This window comes from Rana temporaria, chromosome 5, assembly GCF_905171775.1.
Source record: "Rana temporaria chromosome 5, aRanTem1.1, whole genome shotgun sequence".
NCBI lineage: Eukaryota > Metazoa > Chordata > Amphibia > Anura > Ranidae > Rana > Rana temporaria.
Window position 1 is genome coordinate 300,023,746 of NC_053493.1, and position 26,162 is coordinate 300,049,907.

Here is a 26,162-nt window from a genome sequence, read left to right on the forward strand (position 1 = left end):
CCTCTATTTACCGCTTCAAACAGAACTGCCCAGCCTGAACCCCTTCCTATTCTACTCAGAGAACCTTATAACAAACATCCAGACTGAACACACAAGGCACCCGAATCTAACCTGTGAATAGCCATATCGCCCTGGACACTTATGTGACACTAATGTTATTGCCTCCATGTCTTGATATATTGCTCCTCTGGCATTTGCTCTATGAGCTGGTCAGTTACATTTTGGGATAGGCACAGGAGCTCCATCAGGCCAAAGGAAAGGCTCTTTCACGCAGCTACAAGTGGCAGCTGTGTAGCAGAAATTGTCCGGTCGCGGGCACGCGCCCCGGTACGAATCTCTGTGATCGGTCCCCGGAGCTAAAGAACGGGGAGAGCCGTGTGTAAACACGGCTTCCCCGTTCTTCACTGTGGCGGCGTCATCGATCGTGTGATCCTTTTATAGGGATACATAATCGATGATGTCACACCTACAGCCACACCCCCCTACAGTTGTAAACACACGAGGTCACACATAACCACAGGGGGCGCTGATGGGGTTAACTCCCAAACTGCAACTGTCATTTTCACAACAATGCATTTTAACAATGCATTCCAAAAAATGTGTCAAAATTGCCCGAAGTGTCCGCCATAATGTCTCAGTCACGGAAAAAAAAATTGATGATCGCCGCCATAAGTAGTAAAAAAAAAAAAATATTAAAAAAATGCAATAAAACTATCCCCTATTTTTTAAACGCTATAAATTTTGCGCAAACCAACCAATAAACGCTTATTGCGATTTTTTTTAACCAAAAATAGGTAGAATACGTATCGGCCTAAACTGAGGGAAAAAAAAATGTTTTAAAATATATTTTTGGGGGATATTATAGCAAAAAATAAAAAATTATGCATTTTTTTTCAAAATTGTCGCTCTATTTTTGTTTATAGCCCAAAAAATAAAAACCGCAGAGGTGATCAAATACCACCAAAAGAAAGCTCTATTTGTGGGGGGAAAAAAAAAGACGTCAATTTTGTTTGGGAGCCACGTCGCACGACCATGCAATTTTTCACTTAAAGCGACGCAGTGCCGAATCGCAAAACCTGGCCAGGTCCTTTAGCTGCATTTTGATCCAGGTCTTAAGTGGTTAATAAACTAGAAAATCAAAATTATAGCAGTCTATTCATTGTGAGCCTGTAATTCATGTAACATTACTACAAATTTTTGATTTTATTGAAACAGTCATACCAGCGTAAATTCTGCCTGAACTTTCTTCAGACAGTCATCCTCCGTAGAATTTTTTTTATTTTTAACTGCCTCCATTTGGGATATTACTACTAACTTTCAATCTAAGTGAAGGATGAACAGGAAAAGAGACAGACATTCTAAATCTTAACAAACTTTAACATTTTGTGGCTGGAATGGTGCTAAAACCAGAAACTTTCAGTGGACTACTGCTAAACATCCACTTCAGGCGTATACAAGAATAAAGTTGGCATAGTATGTATGAGTGTTTGAAGTAAGCAGTCACAATTTATACTTTAATTACTAAAATGAATAAACATACACAGCCATATACAGTATACAAAACGAACCTTTAGTGCACAACTGAAAACATCAGTCTACTATACAAAGACTACTATAAAAAAAAACAAAAAAAAAAACACACACATTATACAGCCATTTCCATTTTGATAGTAGGATGAGGATCATAACCTTCAATCTTGAAATCCTCTGCTTTAAAGTCATTGATGTTTTCCACTTGGCGAAGGATTTTCAGCTTAGGAAATGGCCTAGGTTTTCTTTGAAGCTGGAATATACAGGAAAAAATAAAATAAAAAGAGCTTTTGTATAAAAAAACTTTTCACATCCGGAAACACCCAGACTATGAGGCCTCATGCCAATGAACTGAATTAACTCAACCTCTAAAACGCGTCTAGTGTCCCCGCCCACCAAAATGCTGCTGCTTCTGAATGCAGTGGGTTATTTTCCTGCCTCTAAACACTGCTAAAAGCCTATGTGTGCATGGACCCATAGGCTAACACGAAGGAGATGCAGGGATTAAAAAAAAAACTAAAAAAAAAAAAACTAAAAGTGTAAAACTTATTTTTTTCAAACAAATGAAAATTGCTTTCAGAAATCAATGTTTCTTTGGGTAGCATGGTATCATGTTTAGTATGCACTCTGGTGTCTACAAGGAGTACATGTTGAGTGAACTCAGAACCCGTTTGAGACAACTTTAAATTTTCCTGGCAGATGTGATATATTTATGTAGCTTAGAATACCAGACTTTTTCATTAGGAATAAAAAAAGTTTCAGACACAAACCCACCTGCTAATCCCACTGAAATTTAGGCTTACTTTCATAAGAAATGTGGCCCATTTCCCTAGTCCTTCATAGCTTAGACAACTATAATCCTGCTCCCTGCTAAATATAATGGGTACCATGGACTATGCATCTTTTTTCAGGAGAATATTAGTACTACACTATACATTTCATGTGTAAACTTACTTGCGTTTTTAATGGTTCAACGTGATTGAGATAAACATGAGCATCTCCCAGTGTGTGGATAAAGTCACCAGGCTTGGATAGGAAAAAAAAAAAAACAGTGAAATGTCATTAGAGAAAAAAAAATATTGCTCCTTATTTTTTTTAATTCAACAATAAAATGTTTAAAATAGATGTATCTATACAAAAAAGGTTTAGACAGAATAATAAAATGGTATCCAACATTACCTTCAATCCTGTGACGTGAGCGATCATATAGGTTAATAAAGCATAACTGGCAATGTTGAATGGTACACCTAGGCCCATATCGCCAGATCGCTGGTATAACTGACACGACAACTCATCATTGATGACATAGAATTGGCAAAGAGCATGACATGGGGGAAGTGCCATCAAAGGGAGATCTAAATTAAAGGGGGGAAAAAATAAAATATTTCTATAGATGCAGAAACTTTTCATCTGAAAAAAAAAAAAAAAAAAACACCCCCATTTACAGGGGAATGGGTATAGAAAAAAAAATAATCACAGTAGTATTTTAAAACCGACAACCTTTGGGATTCCAACTGCACATAATGATCCGCCTGTCATCTGGATTGTTTTTAATTGTTTCAATGACTCTTTGCAACTGGTCAACTCCCTGCCCTGTGTAATCTGTAGGGGAAAAAAAAAAAAATTGAAGAAATAATAATAATCTGATGTGAAAAAGAAGATCAAAATGTGACTGTATTCTAACCTGTGTTATACATTGTATATGGAGGGCACCCAACATGGTAGATGCGCGATAATGCATAGATGTGAATACACGTCTTAAGGCTCATTTACACTTGCTTTGATTTCAACACATTAAAGCACCTACCGTTTCAACATGTTTTTGAACCTTGGCAAACGCCCTGTTTGTGCGTAGATTTTCTATTTGTTTTAAAGGGGCCAAGTAGAACCCCAGCTTGGTACCCCCCACTCAGCAGAAATCCAATACAGTAGTACCCCCCCTCCTAGTTGTGCTGATGCTCCCCTTTCTATTCCCTGCTCACCTCCCACTATATTGCTCCCATGCCGGTCTCCTGCTCCAGTCCCCCCCCTGCTCTGCCGCTCAGTTCTCTCTGCGGTCCCCGCTCACATGTTGCGCACAATGTGTGCCGTCTGCTAATTGATCTGCTCCACACCCCACCCACCTTCCTGCTGCTCTACATCAGATGTGACATCTGCATCAGGCATTTCCTGAATACATACACATGAACCAGAAGTGACAGCTTATGAGGTCTTTCCCGTTTGCTTGTTGGTTTCCCAGTGCATCCTGGGATCTCATACTTGCAATACCTCCAAAACAAAGCTAAATAAAAAGCCTCAAAAATTGCAGGTGCTGCTAGTAAGCCGTATCAGACTTCTATGGAGACGCTTTAAAACACTAAGCAAAATGGGAGTAAAATTGAAGTGAACCAACCCTTCTTCTGACCCTCATTGGCCAGCAGTTGTCACAGTGACATGACCACACTGACCATAAGCCATTGCACACTTACCTGTATGAAGGTCTTTGTATTCGGCACCAAAATGCCTCCATTGAAAACCATATACAGGTCCAAGGTCCCCTTCCTCCCGTGAAGTAAAGCCTTGCTTATCTAAGAACTCTCTGGAACCATTTGCATCCCAGATTTTCACCCCTTTTTCAGAAAGCTCTTTTGCATTTGTGGAGCCCTGAAAAAAAAATGCCAATATTCAAGCAGTAACAAACAGAAGGAGAACATAACGAATATTTGTTTAAGGCCCTATAACATTTATGTATTATAACAGGACACTGCATTTTACTGTGTGAATGTAACATACACAGACACACCTCTGCAGTGTGCTTTAGTGGAACTAAATCAGAATTGTACACCAATGTCAATATAGTAGGGTCCAATAGGACTACATTGCAGCACACTGCAAAACATTCTGCATTATAAATTTGCTGCAGATCTGTTTCGGTTATGCTGTGTTGCCAGCCCATTTAAAATTGAATTGGCTGACTTAACACAACGCATGTTTAATGCCACAATCTAGAGCTAGATGATTAGGGCCTAAAAATACTACAATAAATGAGGGAGAGCAGGTTAAAAAAAAAAAAAAAAAAAAAAAAAAAAAAAAAAGGGGATGAATGTGATGAATGTACTTGGAAAAGTCGTCAAAACATTGCCCTTGAACAGATATCAATCAAGTGAACAGAGATATCTTGAGGGCAATCCTGATTGACTAGCAGAAGTAAAAGCTCTTTATTCAGATGGGCAAATTAGGGCAGATAGGCTGCCATGTTATGATGCAGCTGAACACCACCTCTAAACAGCAGCACTATGTCCTAGAGCTGCATTCAAACCGATTGGCTGCAGCCAAGGTACAAATCTGGTCATGCTGTTGCTGGTTACCCACACACTGGTTGATTCGGCTATTCACTTGGGAAGGGAATTTTCCCATAGAGCTTAAGGGGGCGTGCCGCCTAAAAAAAATAAAATTAAAAGCCAGCAGCTACAAATACTGCAGCTGCTGACTTTTAATAAAATCGGACACTCACCTGTCCCAGGCTCCAGCGATGTGGAGGAACAAAGCCCCGCTCGTGTCTCTCTCCCCCCCCCCCCTTTTAAAAAAAATGACATGCCAAATGTGGCATGTCAGGGGGGTAACTTTTCTTTAAAGTGGAAGTTCCATTTTTGGGTGGAACACCACTTTAATAAAAAAAAAAAAAATAAAAAAAAAAAGGGGGAAGCTCTGCTGACTTTCATTATCTAATCACGTGCAAGCAAAAATGCACTTTCAGCTGCCGTTCCTCTGCAAAGTGAACAACCCATTTGCCTTTACCAAGTCAACCCCATGGTGTTCATGCATCTAGTTTATCCACCGGCCTCCTGTGCAAATGAAACCTTTAGATTATGAAAACCCCACATAAGTGAAGTCGTGGATAATGGTCTGCAACACATATGTGGATGTGTTCCATTATATAGGAAAACTGAATTACTGACAAATCTCCCGAATGCACCAATATTATATACACTACTGTGCAAATGTTTAAGGCAGGTGTGAAAAAAAATAAAATAAAAAAATCCTGTAAAATTAAGGCTTTCAGAAATAGAAGTGTTAAATGTTTATATTCTTTTTCTCAATTAACAAAATAGACCGTAAGGCCCCCCATGTACACTGCTGTTAAAAGGACGCTCAGAGGCAGTTGGACACTTTTTTCAACTGCCCCTAAACTCATTCAATGTTATCTTATGTGTACATGTACACAGGTTTGTTTACGGTCGATAAAGGAAAAAAAAAAAAGTTCAGATGCTGAAGTTTCCAACTTTTCATACGCCAAACGCGGTAACCCGCATTTCGTTAATGGACATTTTAAACGTGGGTTACTATGTGTCAAGTTAAATCGTTCAGGAGAGGTTGTAAAAAACGTCCTGTGTACATGAAACCTAAAATAGAAGAGAAATCCAAATCAAACACAATTCAATATTTGGTGACACTGGCATTTGCCTTCAAAACAGCATAAATTCTTTCAAGTACACTTGCACTCAGTTATGGAATGAACTCAGCAGGTAGGTTGTTCCAAACATCTTAAGCCTCATACACACGAACAAATTTCCGTCGGACAAAGCTGTGGAATTTTGTCTGAAGGTCTTTGGCCGTGAACTAGTTCTGCATACAGACAGCAAAACTTTGTCAGCCAACAAATACGAAACTACATGGTTATTCTGCTCTTTAGAGACACCCTTTGGGCAACTGCTAATGCTGCGCTATGGTTAGCATTGCTTCTGAGCATGCATTTGTACTTTGGAGTTTTTTTTCTGATGGACTGTACAAGATCGGATAATCCGACAGTACACATTTGTTGTTAATGAATAGTATGCCAAAACTCATCATACCACGTATAGAAAAAACAGTTGTGTGTATGGTGTGCTGCCCATATTGTACGATTTGCTCTTGCCACAGCTTTTTGGAAGTAGTAGTTTCGATATTATAATAAATGATACAATCTGCATCTGAAAGTACGTTTTACAGTAATATGTCCAGTTGAAGGACTAGATGTATTACTTTTTCAGATTTGGTCAATTAGGTTTCAAGGAACATAACATTTTTTCAGATGAGCTCCTTGCGCCAAAAATAGGATTTTTTGTACTCACCGTAAAATCCTTTTCTCTGAAGTCCATGGACGGACACAGCTCCTTAAATCTTGACAAGTGGGTTATGTTCCCTGTTTACAGGAGAGGACTAGGCAGAAACATGTTAAATAGTTAAATACATGTTACATTAACAGAGTTGAACAGCCCCGCCCAGGGGGCGGTCCCTCCAGACATAACCCTCCTCACTGCAGCTTGCAGCCTCAGTTCGTAACAAGCAGTACAAACCTAAAAAGGAGGGGTGGGAGCTGTGTCCGTCCATGGACTTCAGAGAAAAGGATTTTACGGTGAGTACAAAAAATCCTATTTTCTCTTATCGTCCATGGACGGACACAGCTCCTTAAATCTTGACAAGTGGGACGTCCCCAAGCAGTGTCAAAAAACGAGGGGTGGGAAATATATCAGTAAAAACAATTTTAACTTCACCCCAAAACAAGCAGAGCTCCTCAACGGAGGAGGTGCAACTTTAAACAGCCGCCGGCAAAAACTAGCGGCTGAAAAAAACATCCCACACTGCCCAAGGCAGACCGACGTGCCGGGAGGGGAAGACACAAGGACAGAACTTTGTTCTGTGGATAGGAGGAAACCCTATCTAGTACTCCGAAGAGACCACCTCGCAGACCCACTAGTCGGAGAGCAGGGAGGTTTCACTGAATTGTGAACCTGCAAGCCGCCCCTCCCACCTAGAGACAGGGAGGGAAGGCTATATACATTGGCAGGATTTGGGTGCCGGCGTGATCGGCTTATGCACCCAGGGACAGATTAGTCCCCCAGCTGGGCCTTTGACGGCCTGGGAGGGTTGCCCCTAAATAATACACACACATAGTGTGTATGTATATTATGTAGGTGTATGCACACATGTCTTTGGAGGAAACCGGAGTACCCGGAGGAAACCCACACAGACACAGGGAGCGACAATGCAAGCTCCAGGCAGATTGGCGTCAGTGTGCAGATTTGAACCAATGACTCTTTTGCTGCCAAGTAATGGAGTTAAGCACTACACCACCGTGTGCATAAAACCATTCTGAAACAGACGCCCTGGATAACAAGGGCGCAGCATTCAATGAAGCATCACAGACCTATATGAGGCCCTGGACCAGCTGGTCCGCTAGGCTAATAACCTCAGGAGAGAGTCGGTGCTCCTCCACTGTCTGGTGCAAAATGCTCACTCTGTGAGTTGTATACAGCACTAGGGGTCAGGACTACTCCAAGATGGCCGCCGAGCGTTCAGAACGCGGCCACAGGAAAAAGGCCAGCACAATGTAAGCTGCGCCATAGCGTGGCTACGACAAAATGGGCGCCAATGGGAGTTTTCAATGTAATTGAAAAATCTCCCAAAAAAAATAGCGCCAGCGACCACTGAGACCCCAGTGTAGTGGCCACAATAGGCCGCAAGCCAGACCCCAGCATGGTAAACATGGAACGGGTCAGTACTTCGGATCTTCTATCAGTCAGATCCATACAAGTAGGGGTTCCCGCCCGGCGGTGAGGGACTACAAAAGCCCTCAGTGGCTTTTCTCATTCCGCATCTCAGAAGTTATCAAAGAAGGGCACAGAAGGAAAAAACCTACACAGCGGTCTGATTTGTGTGATCCAAAAAAGACCGAGCCCTCAGCGGAAACCCAGCTGCACTATGCAGCTTAGGAGAGTCCCTTGCAGCAGTAAAAAGCGCACCCATAAATGCCTTATTCTGCCTTTTTTTTTTTTTTTAACTAGGTACCTAGTCCATGGCTCCATAACAGAGCATTCCCCAGGGGATAACGGGGGAAGGGGGCACTCTTTTACCGCCCGCCCGCAGTCCACCCCCACCCTGGCACAAACTGTGTCCAGGACTAACAAAAACTCTGTGGGAATCACAGGTGCTAACACCTGCTGCCACCACCAGCATGTGGGGAAGGACCCAGATACTGACTCCAATATTTACATATAGTGTGTATTATAATATGCACACCTGTCCATACAAATAGACAAAAGCTCCTAGAGCCCTATTCAGGGCCTCTCACCCACTTGCTGCGCTGACCAGGGGTAACCAGGGGACTCCCTCAGGAGGAGACTGCACAGCGCTGCCTGTGAGGAAAAGAACCGTGAGGTAACTTTTGCAGGGACCTGTGTTTAAACAGGAAAAGCCTCATAGGGCTGTTTTATTTAAGGACAAGTCACAGATACAGCATAAAAAGCAAAACCATTACAGGTGTCACCAATCAGTCAGCGTCTGCTGAAGTATAATCATAAACATCTGTGCTCATCACAGGGCTTTTTACCTCACAGGAAAGCCCAATACAAAAAAGAAAAAACACAGGCCAGATAACACAGTCCCCTCAGGAAGGCCCCCTCCCCCCTGACAGCGGCAATGTTAGCAATGCAGCAAGGGAAAGGAGCAGGGAAGTAAGGGGAAGGGACCCCCGAACCCCAGGAATGCCCAGCTGTACCAACCCACCGAAGCAGGAGGGACTGTACTTACCCGTCCGAGCGAGGACTCGCTGACGCATTCCTGACAGACCTACAACCGCAATGGAGGTAGCTGTCGGCCCGGTCCACTGTGATTGAGACAACACCACAGCTCAGTCATATGTGGACCTCGGAGCAAAGCTCACCGGCCACCTCAGGAGTCATGAGGTATGGCGTGGCAGACCAAGCCTCTTTGCAAAGGTGTGCCCACGCTTGCTGGTCGGACTGAGTAGACTACAAGGATCTATATTATCCAGCCTGTCTCTCAGCCAACAGTTGAAAGAAGATTCTTCAAGAAAAAGTAAAGTAAAATAAAATAAAATTTCTCCTCAGGGCGCTGGGCCCAAAGGGAGCCATACGTCCTTCTCCTTTGCTAGGCAGAACGAAACTGAGGCTGCAAGCTGCAGTGAGGAGGGTTATGTCTGGAGGGACCGCCCCCTGGGCGGGGCTGTTCAACTCTGTTAATGTAACATGTATTTAACTATTTAACATGTTTCTGCCTAGTCCTCTCCTGTAAACAGGGAACATAACCCACTTGTCAAGATTTAAGGAGCTGTGTCCGTCCATGGACGATAAGAGAAATAAAATTTGCCTCACTCAAAAATAAATGTACAATGCCTATTAACATTCCCCAGAAACTGTCTCAGCGAGTTTCCTTTTGAGTCATGCTCACAACAGGCTTCCAAATCTAATCATATCTATACAATATAGTCATCTGCATGAAGCACCCTGAAGTTTAGGCAGGGTTGCTATCAAATTTAGTTGCCGGGCGATAGTTGCCTTGGCCAATTGTTAGAAGATCAATCGATTTCCCCTAAATTCTGGAATTGCTGCACTTCTCTCCTCTGTCACTAGGTGGCATGGTATCTGGTGACATTGGGTAAGACAAGGGCATAGCCAGGACAGATTTTGAATGAATAGGATGTCTCAGACAATTGATAGGTGTATCTTTAAGCCCCTTGACCTGCTGGGAGAGCCTGCTTGGGTGGAGTTAGGTGATCAGGGTTCTGTGCCACCTGGACAGCTGTCTGGGTGGACGTGTGTTGTACTGCCCCGGGGCTGCAAGCCTGAGACCTATTCCAGGGGCATCTGGCCGATAGGCTGTCGAAGGCCTATCCAGAAGCAGGAGAGCAACGTAGGGTTGGGACTGCTGGCCTGCAAGCCAACCAGAAATATTGATTCTGCTGGACGGGGAACCAGTTGTGGTCGGAGGTGGAAGGGAAAGCTGTCACCACTAAAAAGGGACCATCCACCCTATTCCCAGAGACCCCTGTGAATAATCTGAAGTCAGTACCTGAGCAGTCTTCTCATCAGCCGGGTGAAGAAGTGGGAAAGCTTCAGTGAGTGCCAGGCCAGAGACCTAGCGGGTCAGCAGGGGTGACACTTGAAGAGCATCTGTGAGTGCCAAGCCAGGGACCCAGCAGGGAAGTGGGGGGGGGGGGGGGGGTGACACTTGAGGAAGATACTGAGTGCCAACAATCAAAGAGTTCAAGGGATCCAGTGGCTATTGGATCTGAAGTCTAGTGAAAGACTGGATTCATTGAGCAAAGATCCACAGTGAGTGATTGTGGAATAAACAGAACAGTTTGTGTTGTCAATAGTTGAATATACTATTGTTCGTAACTACTACAAGACTGTTGCCATAGGAGACAGCAGTACTACCTATACAGAAGTGGTGTCCGGCTGGAGGCCTTCAACTGTATAGCTGTCATTCTATAGAAGTCGGAATCTGCTAATTAATATTGCATCTGCTTAAAGCAGAGTTCCACCCGAAAGTGGAACTTCCACTTAATCCACTCCTCACCCCCCCTTACATGCCACATTTGGCATGTAATTTTCTTTGGGGGGGGGGGGGGGCTTCAGGAGGAGTGGGACTTCCTGTCCCACTTCCTCCTTCTGCCCAGGGACCACTAAGGCGATACGTCATATCGCCTTTTAGTGGCCCCTCCCTGTAGGCGATCAACTGGGACACGTGACAGGTCCCAGGCAATCGCCTGTCCAATCAGGGAGCGCTGCGCCGTTCGCGCATGCGCAGTGGGTGCCCGGCCGTGAAGCCGAAAGCTGTCACAGCCGGGTGCCCACAGTTGTAGTGGAGGCGCCGGTGGTGAAGGGGGGGACCGGAACGAAGCTCCCAGCGGCACGTCGCTAGACCGAGGAACAGGTAAGTATGTTTATTAAAAGCCAGCAGCTACACTTTTTGTAGCTGCTGACTTTTAATAAACATAAAAAAAAGCCTAGAACACCCCTTTAAGGGTGTCCTGGCCCTAACCCTCTCTCCCTGTCTGGTGCCCACCATTTCATCTTGCATTACACTTACCATGCCTTGTAACCCACTCTACACAGAAGGATGTCAGCTGTCCCCAACTCTGGAGGTCACCATTAGGTCCTAAGGGGCCCGGGACTTTGCTAAATGCAGTTCACAATTTCAGCATTTTTTTTTAAACAGAGGTTAGTTGAATTTTCTCTTTAAAGTTCATAAAAAAAAAAAAAATTACCTTAATGAACCACAGAAGCTCTTCAAGCACTCCTTTCCAGAATACCCGCTTTGTCGTAAGCACAGGAAACTGATCTGAGAGAAAAAGTAAATATTCAAGTCACTGAGTAATGAATGTGTATAAGCATACTGTGTGCATATTATGGCTCTTTTTAGCTCAATCTCTTTCAGTAAGTGAATTAACCTGGCCATTAGGGGTGCAACAGATCAAAAAACTCATGGATCGAATCGATCCTCGGATCAGAGTCACGGATCGGATCATTTTTCGGATCAGCAAAAAAAAGTTTTAGATTTCAGTTATTTTCAACACAAAACGGAGCTTATATGCTTTAATACAGTATATGTTAATCTGATGGACTGTTTACATGTTAAATTTTAAAAGCCACAGCAAACCTGCTGACCTTACACCTTGATAATGTGAAAGAACACCTGATTTTCACGTTTAGTTAAATGTGAAAAGCAGAGGTGTTCTTTCACATTAGCAAGCATGCAAGGTCAGCAGGTTTGCTGTGGCTTTTAAAATTTAACATGTAAACAGTCCGTTGGATTTCCAAATACTGTATTTAAGCATATAAGCTCAGTTTTGTGTTAAAAATAACTGAAATCTAAAACTCCATTGGGTGTAACAAGATGTCCACTTGCCCCCTAATCACTACTTTAGTATCACTGGTGTCCCCCTCTCCCCTCTGGTGTCACCCCTCCTGTCTTCACTCCGGAGTCCCCCCCTCCACTCTGGGGTCCCGCTGTACACTAGGCAAGCACACTGTCTCCACTGGGGTGGAGCAAGATGGCAGCGACGAAATTTCACTTCCCGATGAGACAGTCGCCGCCGGGTGCACCAAGATGGCCGCCGCTCCGGAGCTAGGCCGAAGCCGGGGACTTTCCTATGGCCGAGGCTGTGGAGCGCGTCACTGTGAATGATCAGAAATTGATCTACTGATTGACTTCTGCTCAACGGCCCTGTTGGTATATTTTCATTTGATCAGAAATGATCTGTGTATTCTTATGGTGGAGAAGTCTTTCCACTATCAGAATGCAAAGTAGCATCTTGTAGCACTACATGACTGGATCACTGTGGGATAATGAGAATAATTGCTGCAGCCAGTTACTTGATTTGAAGGGTGTCGCTTGTTCCAACTTGTATGAAATCATTTGCTACATCTAGCAATTAATAACAATTCTAGAGCTTAATACTGGTGCTTAAATTGATGTGTAGCTCTAGCTTAATGGAGGTTTCAATAGAAAAGGTTAAAAAAAAAGTATTAATAATACTACTCCCTTAAATGGGTGCAGCATTTGCCCCCCACCACCTCTAAACCAAGAACTAAGCGATCCAACACCGCTGATTGCTCAGCTCTCAGTCTTCAGTAAGCAGAGCGTTGTAACTGTCAGTGTCCAGCTCTCACTGTAGCTCCAGGCTGTGCAGGGGATGGTAGTGGCTTAAGGACAGAGCCAGCTGCTGGCTCAGACATCTGGGTGGATTCCAACATTAAAGTCAGGATCTCTTCAGAGCTTGTACTGGTCGAGTGACATCAACCAACAGCAGGCTTTAGCCCGCTGTCAGCTGAATATGGGTCACATCAGTGCAAAACATCATGCACTCCTGTGATCCCCATGAGAAGTACAGCCTAGAGCTTTTCATGCATCAATCTGCAAAGCATTTAGAGACCATCTAAATATGTTCCTTGCTGTGTCGATGCGTGTTGTGGTATATGTACCCATCCTTTTTCCTGGGTCCCCAGAGAACATCTGTCCACCACAAATTATTAAAGCAGCATAGAAATTGGTGTATGCCCTGTAGTGCACTGAGAGCCAAATGCATAGTTTGAGCCATGGTTGCATGTTGGGAGCCTATTTGGTATTAATTGGAACACCACCAAATTGTAGTACACGGTCAAATGTATGTGGCCCAAGATTGTTTTTTTGAAAAATTTAGATCAATTGAAACACACCATGCACCCCAAAACAAAAATGCACCCCACTTTCAAACAGAAAAAAAGTGTAAAGGAATATTTTTTTTATTACCAATGCCTGGGGAGGAGGGGTGTTGTAGCAATAGAACAAGTCACCTTTTTCAGGATGGAAAATATGACCAGATTATCTGAAGTTTTTGTAAATGTAATTTCTTTAAAAAATAGCAAACATGTTATACTTACCTGTTCCATGTGATGGTTTTGCACAGAGCAGCCCTAATCCTCCTCCTCAAGTCCCCCGCCAGCACTCCTTGTCCCCCCCCCCCCTTACCAGTGCTTGAAAGGACTTTTGTGGACCTGTTAGGTAGCGATTTGTGTCGCTAAACTCTGTCCCTGCTGGAAACGCCACCCTCTCCCTAAACTGACAAAAAAGTATATGAATGTATTAGACACCTATATACTGCAGTGCACAGCAAGTAGTACACCTATACTAGTGCTTGAAGGGACTTTTGTGGACCTTTTAGATAGCTACTTGAATGAATACAGCCTGTCCCTGCTCCAAAAAGCACCCTTTCCCTACATTGACAAAAAGCAGAATGTAAGATGGCCACCAGATCAGGTCTATTTATAATGTAGGGGGTATGTCCATGTGTTGAAATGTCTCAATTGGCTGTCCTGCACCACCTGATGGATGTGTCATAGGTCAAAGTTCTTACCCATGTAACATTGCGGAGTGCCGCGAACATCGCCAGATGTCGGACGGTTTGGCGGACCGTGAACAACCAAAGTTCGCCGTGACACTACCGCCTAGCGAACCGGCAGGCCATCTCTATTCGTAGACACTAAATTTTCTCTTTTTTTTATTGGATGTCAATTTTATAGCAGAAAGAAGAGCTGCAGGATTAAATCGTTAAGAAAAAAAAAAAGTGGGGGGGGGTATGGCTTTGAAGAGCCAGCAAAGTTTCACAACTTTGCTCAGTGATAACGAGAAACATTGCGTCACCTGGTTCTTTTCGGTCTGCAAATGAGTGCAGTTTAAAAGTATTTGTTAACCAAAAAAAAACTCCCTGAACTTGCCACTTCCTGTATGGCCTCTCTAAACAGACCACGAAAATCAAGGCTGCTCCACCCTGATCACCGTGGTCAAAGTGCCTCCCTCTGTGATAGTCTGCCCTACTCTCTCCCCCTACTTCCTGTCTGTCATCACCCTCTGTGTCTCCAGCCGGCCGCCATTTTGGTAAAATAAAATTTCACTGCCAGCCTCTATTTAGAGGGTGGCATAGCACACTGTCAGTTAAAAAAAAAAAACTAGCAGTGTAAATATTAAATTTAAGCGGTCTTCAGGTCGGTCACGTGACTCGCGGCCGCAGATGAGACCAGCGGGCACGTGATCTCCCCCTCTGACGGAGATCACAGCCCTTCCCACAGAAGAGAGCTGTAAAGCGGCTGGAGTGATATGACCGGCATGAAGACCGCTCAAATTAAGTATTTACAGCACTTGTTTTTAAAAACAAATGACATGGTGTGCTATGCCAGCCTCTAATAGAAGGGGTTGGCATAGTTTTATATAGATGGGTTAAACCCTTTAACCGCTTAAAGACCAGGACTTTTTCTGACAAGTTAAAAATCAATATTTTTGATAGAAAATTACTTGGACCCCCCCCCCCCCCCAAACATTTTGTTTTTATTTTTTAGCAGAGACCCTAGAGAATAAAATGGCAGTCGTTGCAATATTTTATGTCAAACTATTTGAATTAAAACGGTAACATTAGCCCTTTTTTTTTTGTATAATAAGAAAGATGTTATGCCGAGAATCTTGATCTTTATTCTAAGCAAATAAATTGTGATCTCAGTTTATCCAGAATAATGTAACTCTAGAGAAACAAAAATAAAATAAAAATAAGTTTGCATGCATGCTGCACAAATGGGGCCGCTGTGCAACCGGCCCTCTAACATATGGAGATCAGGGCGGCCAGCGGCCGCCTAGCAGCAGACGGAGAGCCGGGCGGCCGCCTAGCAGCAGACGGAGAGCCGGGCGGCCGCCTAGCAGCAGACGGAGAGCCGGGCGGCCGCCTAGCAGCAGACGGAGAGCCCGGCGGCCGCCTAGCAACAGACGGAGAGCCCGGCGGCCGCCTAGCAACAGACGGAGAGCCCGGCGGCCGCCTAGCAACAGACGGAGAGCCCGGCGGCCGCCTAGCAACAGACGGAGAGCCCGGCGGCCGCCTAGCAACAGACGGAGAGCCCGGCGGCCGCCTAGCAACAGACGGAAAGCTGGCCCCTGTCATCCTAGCAACCAATAAGCTGTAGCAACACTATACTTTTAAATATTGGGCACACAACATGCATAGAGGACTTTTTGCACAAGATATTGAATGCCATTTGCAGTAATGTCACACAGCTGTGTGCACACATCCTATCCTCCACAAATGGCACCCCCCATCCCCTACACACCCCTCTGGTCTTCAATGAATGTAATAAAATACAGTTCACTGACACGCAGCTGTTCCGATTATCTGAGGGAATGCTAATGAATTGCTGGGACTCGTAGTCTTCCCTCTCTCACCTCTCAGGCTGTATCTAGCTTGCATGCCGAACACAGATAAGGTCCCGGTACCGGTCCGGTCCTCCTTGCGGTACCCCCTGTGGAGGATATGTCGGATCTGATCCAGATATTGCTCCTCGTCATGGGGGGGCTGTTCGTGGTGAGGGGGGGCCTGAGAGAAATGAGCGGAGAGATCAGGAACATGTATACAGTGACGGCACACATCGCCTCATACAGCCCCCTCCGTCTGTATATACCTGCTCCGGGTGTACACACGCCGTCTCCTCCGCTGCTGCTACCGGCATTCTGTATGTCCGAGAAACGCGGGAAATACACTGCAGCTGAGAGACTCAAACTGGGCGCTCTAATTCCCGCCAAAATTCTCGTGTCATGTGAGGAGCAGAGGCGGACTCCCCCAGTGTTCCCGCTGCGAAGGAGGAGAGGAGAAATCGTGGTGCAGTTCTGTCGCTCGATAAATCGTGCTGCAATCGCGGCAAACATGTTTCCCGAAAGTAGATCCTGAACTTTTTTTTGCTTCACGTGATGCGGTTTGCTGTGACAATCGCGGCAGAACCACACCGCCATTTTAAGTGCGATTTAAATGAATGGAATAGTAGTATTCCCACTGTCACAGGGTCCTCCTCACAACGCTGATCTTCTGCCGTTACCGGGGTTAACATCAGCCGCTGTGAGTGTGAAAGAGTTGCACCGCTCGCCCCTTTCCATCTGCCTCCTCCATTCATAGAACTCGTAGTATTTTTTTCACAGAATGCTAAGTCTTCTGTGATTAGAGGAGGTGGACCCTGTAATTCTTCTGCCTGTCTTCTAGTCACAGGATGCTTTGCATTTTGGGAAAGGATAGTCTGAATTCTAATAATAGGAGAGACAGGTGGAAGGGTGGATATGCATTGCAGTTCTTTTACACCTGCAGCTGCTGATGTTAACCGCCTCCCGCGCGAGGACCCAGTGGCAGTGGTGAGAAAATATCTACAATAACGCTCGAAAAACTCTCGAATAACTCTCGAATAATGCCCAAATAACGCTTGAAAAACGCTCAAATAACACTTGAAAAACGCTCAAATAATACTCGAATAACGCTTGAAAAACACTCAAATAACGCTCAAAAAACTCTCAAATAACGTTCAAATAACGCTTGAATAACGCTCAAATAACACTTGAATAACGCTCAAATAAGGCCCCTTTCACATTGAGGAGTTTTTCAGGCGGTACAGCGCTAAAAATAGCGCTGCTATCCCGCCTGAAAAACTCCTGCACTGCAGACTCAATGTGAAAGCCCGAGGGCTTTCACACTGAGGCGATGCGCTGGCGGGAGACAAAAAAATCTCCTGTCAGCAGCATCTTTGGAGCGGTGAGAGGAGCGTCATGTATACCGCTCCTTTACCGCTCCTTCCCATTGAAAACAATGGGAACCGCGGCAATACCGCCCGCAATGCGCCTCTATAGAGGCGCATTGCGGGCGGTATTAACCCTTTATCGGCCGCTAGCGGGGGTTAATACCGCACCGCTAGCGGCCGTTTCCCGCGGCAAACTCTGCGGTATAGCGCCGCTATTTTTAGCGGCGATATACCGCCAACGCAGCTACGGGTCCAATGTGAAAGGGGCCTAACGCTCGAAAAACTCTCGAATAACGCTTGAAAAACGCTTGAATAATGCTCAAATAACGCTTGAATAATGCTTGAAAACCGCTTGAATAACGCTCGAAAAACTCTTGAATAACGCTCAAATAACACTTGAATAACGCTCGAAAAACGCTTGAATAACGCTCAAATAACACTTGAAAAACACTCAAATAACGCTCGAAAAACTCTTGAATAATGCTCGAATAACGCTTGAAAAACGCTCAAATAACGCTTGAATAACGCTCGAATAATGCTTGAAAAACGCTTGAATAACTCTTGAATAACGTTTGAAAAACTCTCGAATAACGCTCAAATAACACTTGAAAAACGCTCAAATAATGCTCGAATAACGCTTGAAAAACGCTCGAATAATGCTTGAATAATGCTTGAATAATGCTCGAATAACGCTTGAAAAACGCTTGAATAACGCTTGAATAACGCTCGAAAAACGCTTGAATAACGCTCGAAAAACTATTGAATAACGCTCAAATAACACTTGAATAACGCTTGAAAAACGCTTGAAAAACGCTCGAATAACGCTCGAAAAACTCTCGAATAATGCTCGAATAACACTTGAAAAATGCTTGAATAATACTCGAATAACGCTTGAAAAACGCTTGAATAACGCTCGAATAACGCTCAAATAACACTTGAAAAACGCTCGAATAACGCTTGAAAAACTCTCGAATAATGCTCGAATAACACTTCAAAAATGCTCGAATAATGCTTGAATAACGCTCGAAAAACTCTCGAATAATGCTCGAATAACGCTTGAAAAACGCTTGAAAAACGCTCGAATAACGCTTGGAAAATGCTCGAAAAACTCTCGAATAACACTCAACTAACACTTGATTAACGCTCGAAAAACGCTCGAATAACGCTTGAAAAACTCTCGTATAATGCTCAAATAACGCTTGAAAAACGCTCGAATAATGCTCAAATAACACTTGAAAAACGCTCGAATAACGCTCAAATAACACTTGAAAAACGCTCGAATAACGCTCAAATAACACTTGAAAAACGTTTGAATGATGCTCGAATAACGCTTGAAAAACGCTTGAGAAAAGCCCCAGTGTAAAAGGGGCCTTAGTGAAGATGCCGGTACCTGCACCCGAAGCTGATTGAAGAATCAGCTTGGGTGAGGACAGCGCTGGATCCAGGGGCAGGTAAGTGTCCTTATATTTAAAGTCACTTTTATTTTTTTGGGGAGATCTGAGCACTTTCTTATCTAAGTCTGGAGAGATTACGTTTTGTTATAACACAGAACACTCACTGATATATTAGCAGTAATAGTACAGAAACATTGCCAGCACCAGTTCACTCTTCTTTACCTAAAATTAAAAGCACTTAAAAACAGTTTTTCATTTTTCTATTATGTTTGTATATGTAAAAATCCCATATATCCTTCAGTTCATTAAGGGCATTTGATGTTTTTTTTTTCTGCCTCTAAATGCTTCTCTATGCTAGAATATTTATCCTTGCGCCCATAGGCAAACTTTCCAATGTTTAAGTGCTAGGTGTGTTTAACACTTCAACGTTCATTCATTCCAGTGGTCATAATAAATTCATATTCTGGCCAATGGAATGAATGAACACCCAGACGCTTGACATACCTAAATGAAATGTATTTGCAAAATGCGGCTTTTGGCGCATTTTATAACCCTGCTTTTTAAAAAAACGTCCTGTGTGCATGAAGCCAGACCACCAGTGATGCTACAGTCATTGTGAGTAGGTGCAACTAAAAGAGGAGGCCTGAAGAGGGAGACAAATACTCAGAATATGTCACAGCATTAACAATGCAAAGTGTTTCTTTTTGGTAAAAGACACACTGTGAAAACATTGTTACAAATGTATCATTTTTAACCACTTGATTACTGGGCACTTAAACCCCATACAACACTGTACCCAAATGAAATTTTATCATTTTTTTCCCCACAAATAGAGCTTTCTGTTGGTGGTATTTAATCACCTCTGCGGTTTTTATTTTTTGTTAAGAAAAATTAAAAAGCCCAAATTTAAATAATTTTTTTTTCTTTTTTTTTATATTTTGTTATAAAATTTTGCAAACATGTAATGTTTTTTTTTTCAATGACGTACCAATAGGCTGCACTCATGGGCTGCATTGATGGGCACCGATAAGGTGGCACTGGTGGACACTGAGAGGTGGCACTGATGTGTGGCACTGAAGGGCATTGATAGATGGCACTGGTGGGCACTGAGAAGTTGCACTAATAGGTGGCACTGATCGCTGTCAGTGATAGATGGCAGTGATGGGCACTGATGGGTGGCAGTGATGGGCACTGATGGGTGACAATGATGGGCACTGATCAGCACTGGTAGGTTACACTGATAGGCAGCACTGCTAGGTAGCACCGATGAGGCACTGATTGGCACCACTGGTGGGCATTGATAGGTAGCACTCATGGGCCTTGATAGGTGGGCACTGTGGGCACTAGCAGGTGGGACTGGCAGGCGGAAATGGTGGGCACAGATGTGCCTCTTCCTCTTTTGGACTAATGTCCCTTGCACATAAGCCGGTGATCACCTTTTTTTTCTCCTCGCGTCAGCCTGGGTCGCAAGGAGTTAATTACCATAAGTGCAGCACCCTCTTCATTTAGGAAGGTGCTATAGTAGTGGGTTTTTGTGTATACTATAGGTTCTTAAATTTAGTCAAACTTCGAACACCCAGGTGACATGCATGCATTTGGTGCAAATCCTCCACCGTAAGAATAAGCTGCTTACCAAACGGCAAGCCTTTATTGCAATTGGCTATAGCCCAGCCACGGCCTTTCAATCCTCTGGATACTCAGGGTGGAACACTTATGTTAAGCAGCGAGATCCAAGCCTCAGCAATAGGATGGAAAGGAGTTGCAGTTCACTCTCAACACCCCCATTGAAAACGTCCATTAGTGACGAAACGCGTCTGGGAGGCTGCGTCAGTGACGTCACCACGCCAAGGAGGAGGGCTCCTCAAGCCGGCCGGCTTTACTGTTTGTTGTCACACGCTGTTTTTACTCGTACTGATGTAAGTACACTACTTTTATTAAATATATTTTATCCTGCGGTATCACGCTATTGTGCCCCTTCTTTATCTTCCGGTGTATGTGTCTGGACCGCTTGATTGCTGCTGTCTATTGAGGGGGTTATTGAGAGTGAACTGCAACTCCTTTCCATCCTATTGCTGAGGCTTGGATCTCGCTGCTTAACATAAGTGTTCCACCCTGAGTATCCAGAGGATTGAAAGGCCGTGGCTGGGCTATAGCCAATTGCAATAAAGGCTTGCCGTTTGGTAAGCAGCTTATTCTTACGGTGGAGGATTTGCACCAAATGCATGCATGTCACCTGGGTGTTCGAAGTTTGACTAAATTTAAGAACCTAGTGTCATTCATCAAGCAAACCTAAGGCTCCATCTGATGTTATTGCCTACATGGGGATTTCACCAATTTTCATTTATTGACTGACATTGTTTTTGAATTTATTAGAGTGGCGCGGCTTTTTTATACTATATATTGCTTTGTTTTTCCAACGTCAGCTGCTGCCTATAGACTCTGTGGTGGAAGCGCGGTTTTTTGTTTTTCCATATTTTGTGTATACTGCCAGCACAGGTGTGCTAGATGCAAATTAGGCCTGTTTGTTTTTGATCTGGGGGCAGGAGAGGGGTTTAGTGTAGCAGCAGGTGACTGACATGTGCCTCAGCTCTTGGGCACCTCCCCTGTTTCCAGTGAGAATGTTTTGGAAAAGAGCCAGGGCGGCGTGCTGGAGTGACATGGGTTGTATTTGGGAGCCCTGACCAATCCCCAAGTAGGATTGGCAGGGGACAGGCCGCCCATATTTACCCATGGTCAGCCTGTTGTGGGAGGAGTTGTCAGGTGGAAGAACTAAATGATGGCTTGTTAGGCTGTGGTGGCCCTTGAGAGACCTCCTTTCTGGAGGGGCGGTGTACCTCATGCCTAGAGCTCGGGAGCTGGGAGGTAGCCTCTCTTTACACGGTCATTGAGAGGTGTCCTGGAACAGGAGCAGGAGGAAATTAGTGGGGAGCACGGCCAGGAAAGTCATTCAGGAGGGATCCATGCCGGGGTCGGTGAGTGAGAAGCTCTGGGAGACATGCCAGGACTGGATGTGGAGCCTGAGGGAGAGACTGTGATGTTTTTGGAGTTAAGTTGCTGCATCCAGGGGGGTTCACAGGACTTGTATCGAACGTGCTGGGAGCAGTAGTCCACCAAGGATCAGTTGGCACAATTATCTTCTTCTAAAACGGTTGCTACTAGGAAAATGTTAGGACCTATTCAGAGTGAGACCTAGCCATGTTCTAATGGTGACAGAAATCTGGAAAGTAAAGCCGCGTACACACAACCATTTTTAATGTCCTAGAAAAAACAACATTTTTCTCGACGTGATTCACACGATCGTGAAAAAAAAAATGCTCGAGCAAAGCACGGTGACGTACAACACATACGACGGCACTATAAAGGGGAAGTTCCATTCAGATTGCCCCACCCTTTGGGCTGCTTTTGCTGATTTCGTGTTAGTAAAAGGTTGGTGAGAGACGTTTCGCGCTTTTCAGTCTTCGTGCTTTTCAGTCTGTTACAGCATGAGGAATGTGCTATCTCCATTACAAACGCTAGTTTTACCAGAACGAGTGCTCCCGTCTCTTAGTTTGCACGTTTTTTTCCTTCGTTAAAGCCTACACACGTCCGTTTTTCACGACGTGAAAAACGACAACGTGAAAAACGACGATAAAAATTAGATGTTCTAAATTTTTAATGCCCATTTTTCACGTCAAGAAAAATGCTCTGGAGCCCACACACCAATGACTAATGACCAATTTAAAAAATTGCATTTTTCCCGTCATGAAAAACGGTCGTGTGTACGCGGCATAGGGAAAGCAAGTGATCGCAAGTAGTGTGCTGGAGGAGATGTGAAGTAGCAGAGACGGTCAGTTTAGATTCAACTACATTTATTTCCATTACTAAAGATTCATCATGTCCCTTTTCCCCATCTAAATTTAATCCCCTAATAAAAAGCAACAAACAAACACGAGACTGTCCATTGATTGGAAAAGTGTGCCTAAAATGACCAGCAGAGTGATGTCTGGATGTTCAAGGGATGTACTGGAACTGGAGAGAGTCCAAAGAAGAGCAACAAAATGAATAGGGGGCCTGGACGACCTCAATTACGAGGGAACAACTATAAGAACTAAATGTATTCTCACTGGAGAAGCGATTTACAAATATCTCAATGGTGATCCCAGCATAGGAAAAAAAACTATTCAGTCTCAGGGAGTGTAAGAGGACACAGGGCCACACAATCAGATTGGAGAAGAAGCAATTTAACCTTAAACTGCGCAGGGGGTTCTTCACTGTCAGGGAAATAAGGCTGTGGAACTCTCTTCCACAACTGGTGGTGGCAGCGGGGAGTATGAACATTTTAAAAAGACTCTTGAAAGTGCATTTTAACCACTTCAGCCCCACAATTTGCCCCATTAATGACCAGGCCATTTTTTGCGAAACGGCACTGCGTCGCTTTAACTGACAATTGCGATGTTGTGCGACTCTGTACCCAAACAAAATTTACGTCCTTTTTTCCCCACAAATAAAGCTTTCTTTTGGTGGTATTTGAAAACATTTCAGGTTTTAATTTGCGCTATAAACAAAAAAATACCGACAATTTAAAAAAAAAATACTTTCTGTTATAGTACATATCCCCAAAAAATATATAAAAAAAAACAAAACAAATTTATTCATCAGTTTAAGTCGATATACAATTAGCGTATATTGATTGGTTTGGCAAAAAGTTATCGCGTCTACAAACTACGACATAGATTTAGGGACTTTTATTGTTTTTTTATTGTTTTTATTGCGACAGACAAATCTGACCTTTTGGGGACCAATGACATTATTACATTGATCAGTGCTAAAAATGCCCTGATCAATGTAAAAATGACACTAACAATAGGGGGCGATCAAGGGGTTAAGTGTGTTCCCTGGGTGTGTTCTAACTGTAGGGGGGGTGGGCTCACTGGGACATGACAGAGATCACTGCTCCCGATCACTGGGAACAGAAGATCTCTGACATCTTATTAGGCAGAACGGGGAATCGCCTTGCTAACATAGGCAGCTCCCCATTCTGCCTCTGCACACAGCGATTCCGGGCCACCCGCAGACATCGAGTCCACCGGACCCGGACGCACAATCCCACGGCATGCGGCGGCACGCTAGCCCCTGCTATCCTCCTTGCACGGACCAAGGTACAGGTACGTTGGTTCGCACAGGAGAGCCAACCTGCCGCAATAAATGTACATGAGCTGGTCGGCAAGTTAAAGAACACAACATACAGGAATATGGGAAATAATTATAGACACTGACACACAATTTCATTGTGTAAAAATAATATTTCACAACTGGCAATGAAGAAGTCCAATCAGTTGCAAAACTTTACGCTAATTTGTTTTATTATCCAGTCCACTTTTATCTTCCACAGATTTGATTTCATGTTGTTTATGGGCTGGTTTATACCAGATGCAGTCCAATGGGTTTTTATTCAGCATCAAAAACACATGCGCAGTGCTTTCCATTTACTCCAATGGCCCTAGTTCACACCAGTGCAGTATGTTTCAGTGTAGTTAAAAGCTGAATGCAGTGGAACACAGCAAAATGCATCAAAAGCACACTGGAAGCGCATGCAGAAACGCATCCAGAATGCAAGCAGAATGCAGAAATTGTGGTGTAAACCGAGGGACGTACTAAACTGCATATTGGGATGATTGGATTATTGGCTGCAATACTGAGAACTCTCACTAGATGTCAGTGCACTTTATACACATTTTGAGAAACAACAGATTTATTACCATATATATGTGTATAAAGTGCACTGACATCTAGTGAGAGTTCTCAGTATTGCAGCCAATAATCCAATCATCCCAATATGCAGTTTAGTACGTCCCGTAAACTGAGCCATAAAATAGGATCTGAGGATGACTGCAAACATACTTCAGCCTCCAATACAACAGCACAACACTGCATTCATTTAAACAAAAACAATCAAAATTCTGGAGTGAAAAGCTACTACAAGATAAAAGGACAACAAATCATGAAAAAAAAAAATGTTTTCTGAAATGTTGAAAAACATTCTATGCAACAAAGTCTGACATATTATTATTATTTTAGCTATTAAAAATTGTGTTTGTAATGTTCTAATGCTTTCTTTGCAACATAAGGTATGAATTCCTGGCTATCAATATCCACATTGGCTGGAAGCCTGATCACAACATTTGGGGAAGCAAAGATTTTCACTTCAACAACTGTGTCATACACATTCTGGTCCTTTGTACTTGGACTAGAGGACACCTACAAAAAGAAGAGAAGATTTTGTCAATATAATTCAAAAATCGCAGCAATAAGGTAAAGTGTGAAAATTCAATAAATGGCAGAGCTTTTCCACACAATTACAGTATATCGTCCCCTGTTTGTTGTCAAACCTCTATTAGTAGTGTAATATACCTGGTGATCCTGCCAGAAATACAGGGCCTGATCCACAAAAACCCGGCGTAACCTAATTTTTCCCGTTTAAGTTACACCGCCGCAAAATCTCTACCTAAGTACCCAATCCACAAAGCACTTACCTAGAAATTTTGAGCGGTGTAACTTAAATCCGTCCGGCGCAAGGCGTTCCTAATCTAATGGGGTGAGTCCCATTTAAATTAGGCGCGCTCCCGCGCCGGACGTACTGTGCATGCTCCTGACGTTATTTTCCCGACGTGCTTTGCGCGGTTTTACGTTGCGCCGGGTTTTGAGAATCGCGACGGGCGTAAAAAAAATAAAACGAGTTGCGGCGGGGAAAAAAAATGTTAAAAAAAAAATGATAGCGATGCGGGATAGAAGGGTCTACTTTTACATGGTGTACTAAGTTTACACCTTGTAAAAGCAGCCCTAATTTTGCGACGGCAAACTAATACTTACGGAGAAAAAACAAAGCGTAAAAGCTTTGTGGATCTCTGTAAGTGCTAATTTGCATACCCGACGCTGGATTTCGACGAGAAACTGCATTAGGATTTCGACGGTACTGCATCCTAAGATCCGACAGTGTAAGTCCCTTACACATGTCGGATCTTCTGCCTATCTATGTGAAACTGATTCTGTGGATCAGTTCCATAGATAGAAACAGGGATACGACGGCGTATCAGTAGATACGCCGGCGTATCCCTTTTGTGGATCAGGCCAACAGACTGCCCCTAACTTTCTTCTATGGGCTGACACAGCTGAGAGTCCTGACATGAAGTCTGGTGCTGGATTACAAGACATCCGTGGCCAGATCCACGTAGGGCGGCATATTTTTTAGCAGGCGTAGCGTATCGTAGTTACGCTACGCTGCCGCTACTTTGAGAGGCAAGTGCTGTATTCACAAAGCACTTGCCTCTAAAGTTACGGCGGCGTAGCGTAAATCTCCCGGCGTAAGGGCGCGGAATTCAAATGATGAACAGGGGGAGTGTTTTATGTAAAACAAGCTTGA

At 43.8% G+C, this 26,162-nt stretch overlaps 2 protein-coding genes across 2 annotated transcripts in view; both read right to left on the reverse strand.

Moving 5' to 3' along the window:
* Positions 1–1,272: 1,272 nt before the first annotated feature.
* On the reverse strand, positions 1,273–16,446 carry TYMS (thymidylate synthetase). Its single transcript, XM_040354038.1, has 8 exons — positions 16,272–16,446; positions 16,036–16,186; positions 11,561–11,634; positions 3,999–4,173; positions 3,031–3,132; positions 2,710–2,885; positions 2,485–2,556; positions 1,273–1,783 (listed from the first exon to the last, which is right to left on the reverse strand). The coding sequence occupies exons 1-8, from the start codon at positions 16,317–16,319 to the stop codon at positions 1,646–1,648; spliced, it is 936 nt and encodes a 311-aa protein (XP_040209972.1). The 5' UTR covers positions 16,320–16,446; the 3' UTR covers positions 1,273–1,645.
* An 8,059-nt stretch (positions 16,447–24,505) lies between these two features.
* The window catches only part of CLUL1 (clusterin like 1), a 60,060-nt gene continuing 58,403 nt past the window's right edge, over positions 24,506–26,162 (reverse strand). Inside the window, exon 8 of the mRNA XM_040354039.1 lies at positions 24,506–25,000. Coding sequence (XP_040209973.1) covers positions 24,824–25,000 — 177 coding nt within the window. The 3' untranslated portion in view covers positions 24,506–24,823. The remainder of the gene's footprint in view (positions 25,001–26,162) is intronic.

What these genes read in the sequence shown, in the direction of transcription:
- TYMS (XM_040354038.1), bottom strand. Translation starts at nt 16,319, where the DNA reads ATGCCGGTAGCAGCAGCGGAGGAGACGGCGTGTGTACACCCGGAGCAG. An exon ending in CGTGTGTACACCCGGAGCAG is followed by an intron (nt 16,187 to 16,271) that starts GTATATACAGAC and finishes CATTTCTCTCAG; the next exon opens with GCCCCCCCTCACCACGAACA. An exon ending in AGCTTCTGTGGTTCATTAAG is followed by an intron (nt 4,174 to 11,560) that starts GTAATTTTTTTT and finishes TTTTTTTTTCAG; the next exon opens with GGCTCCACAAATGCAAAAGA.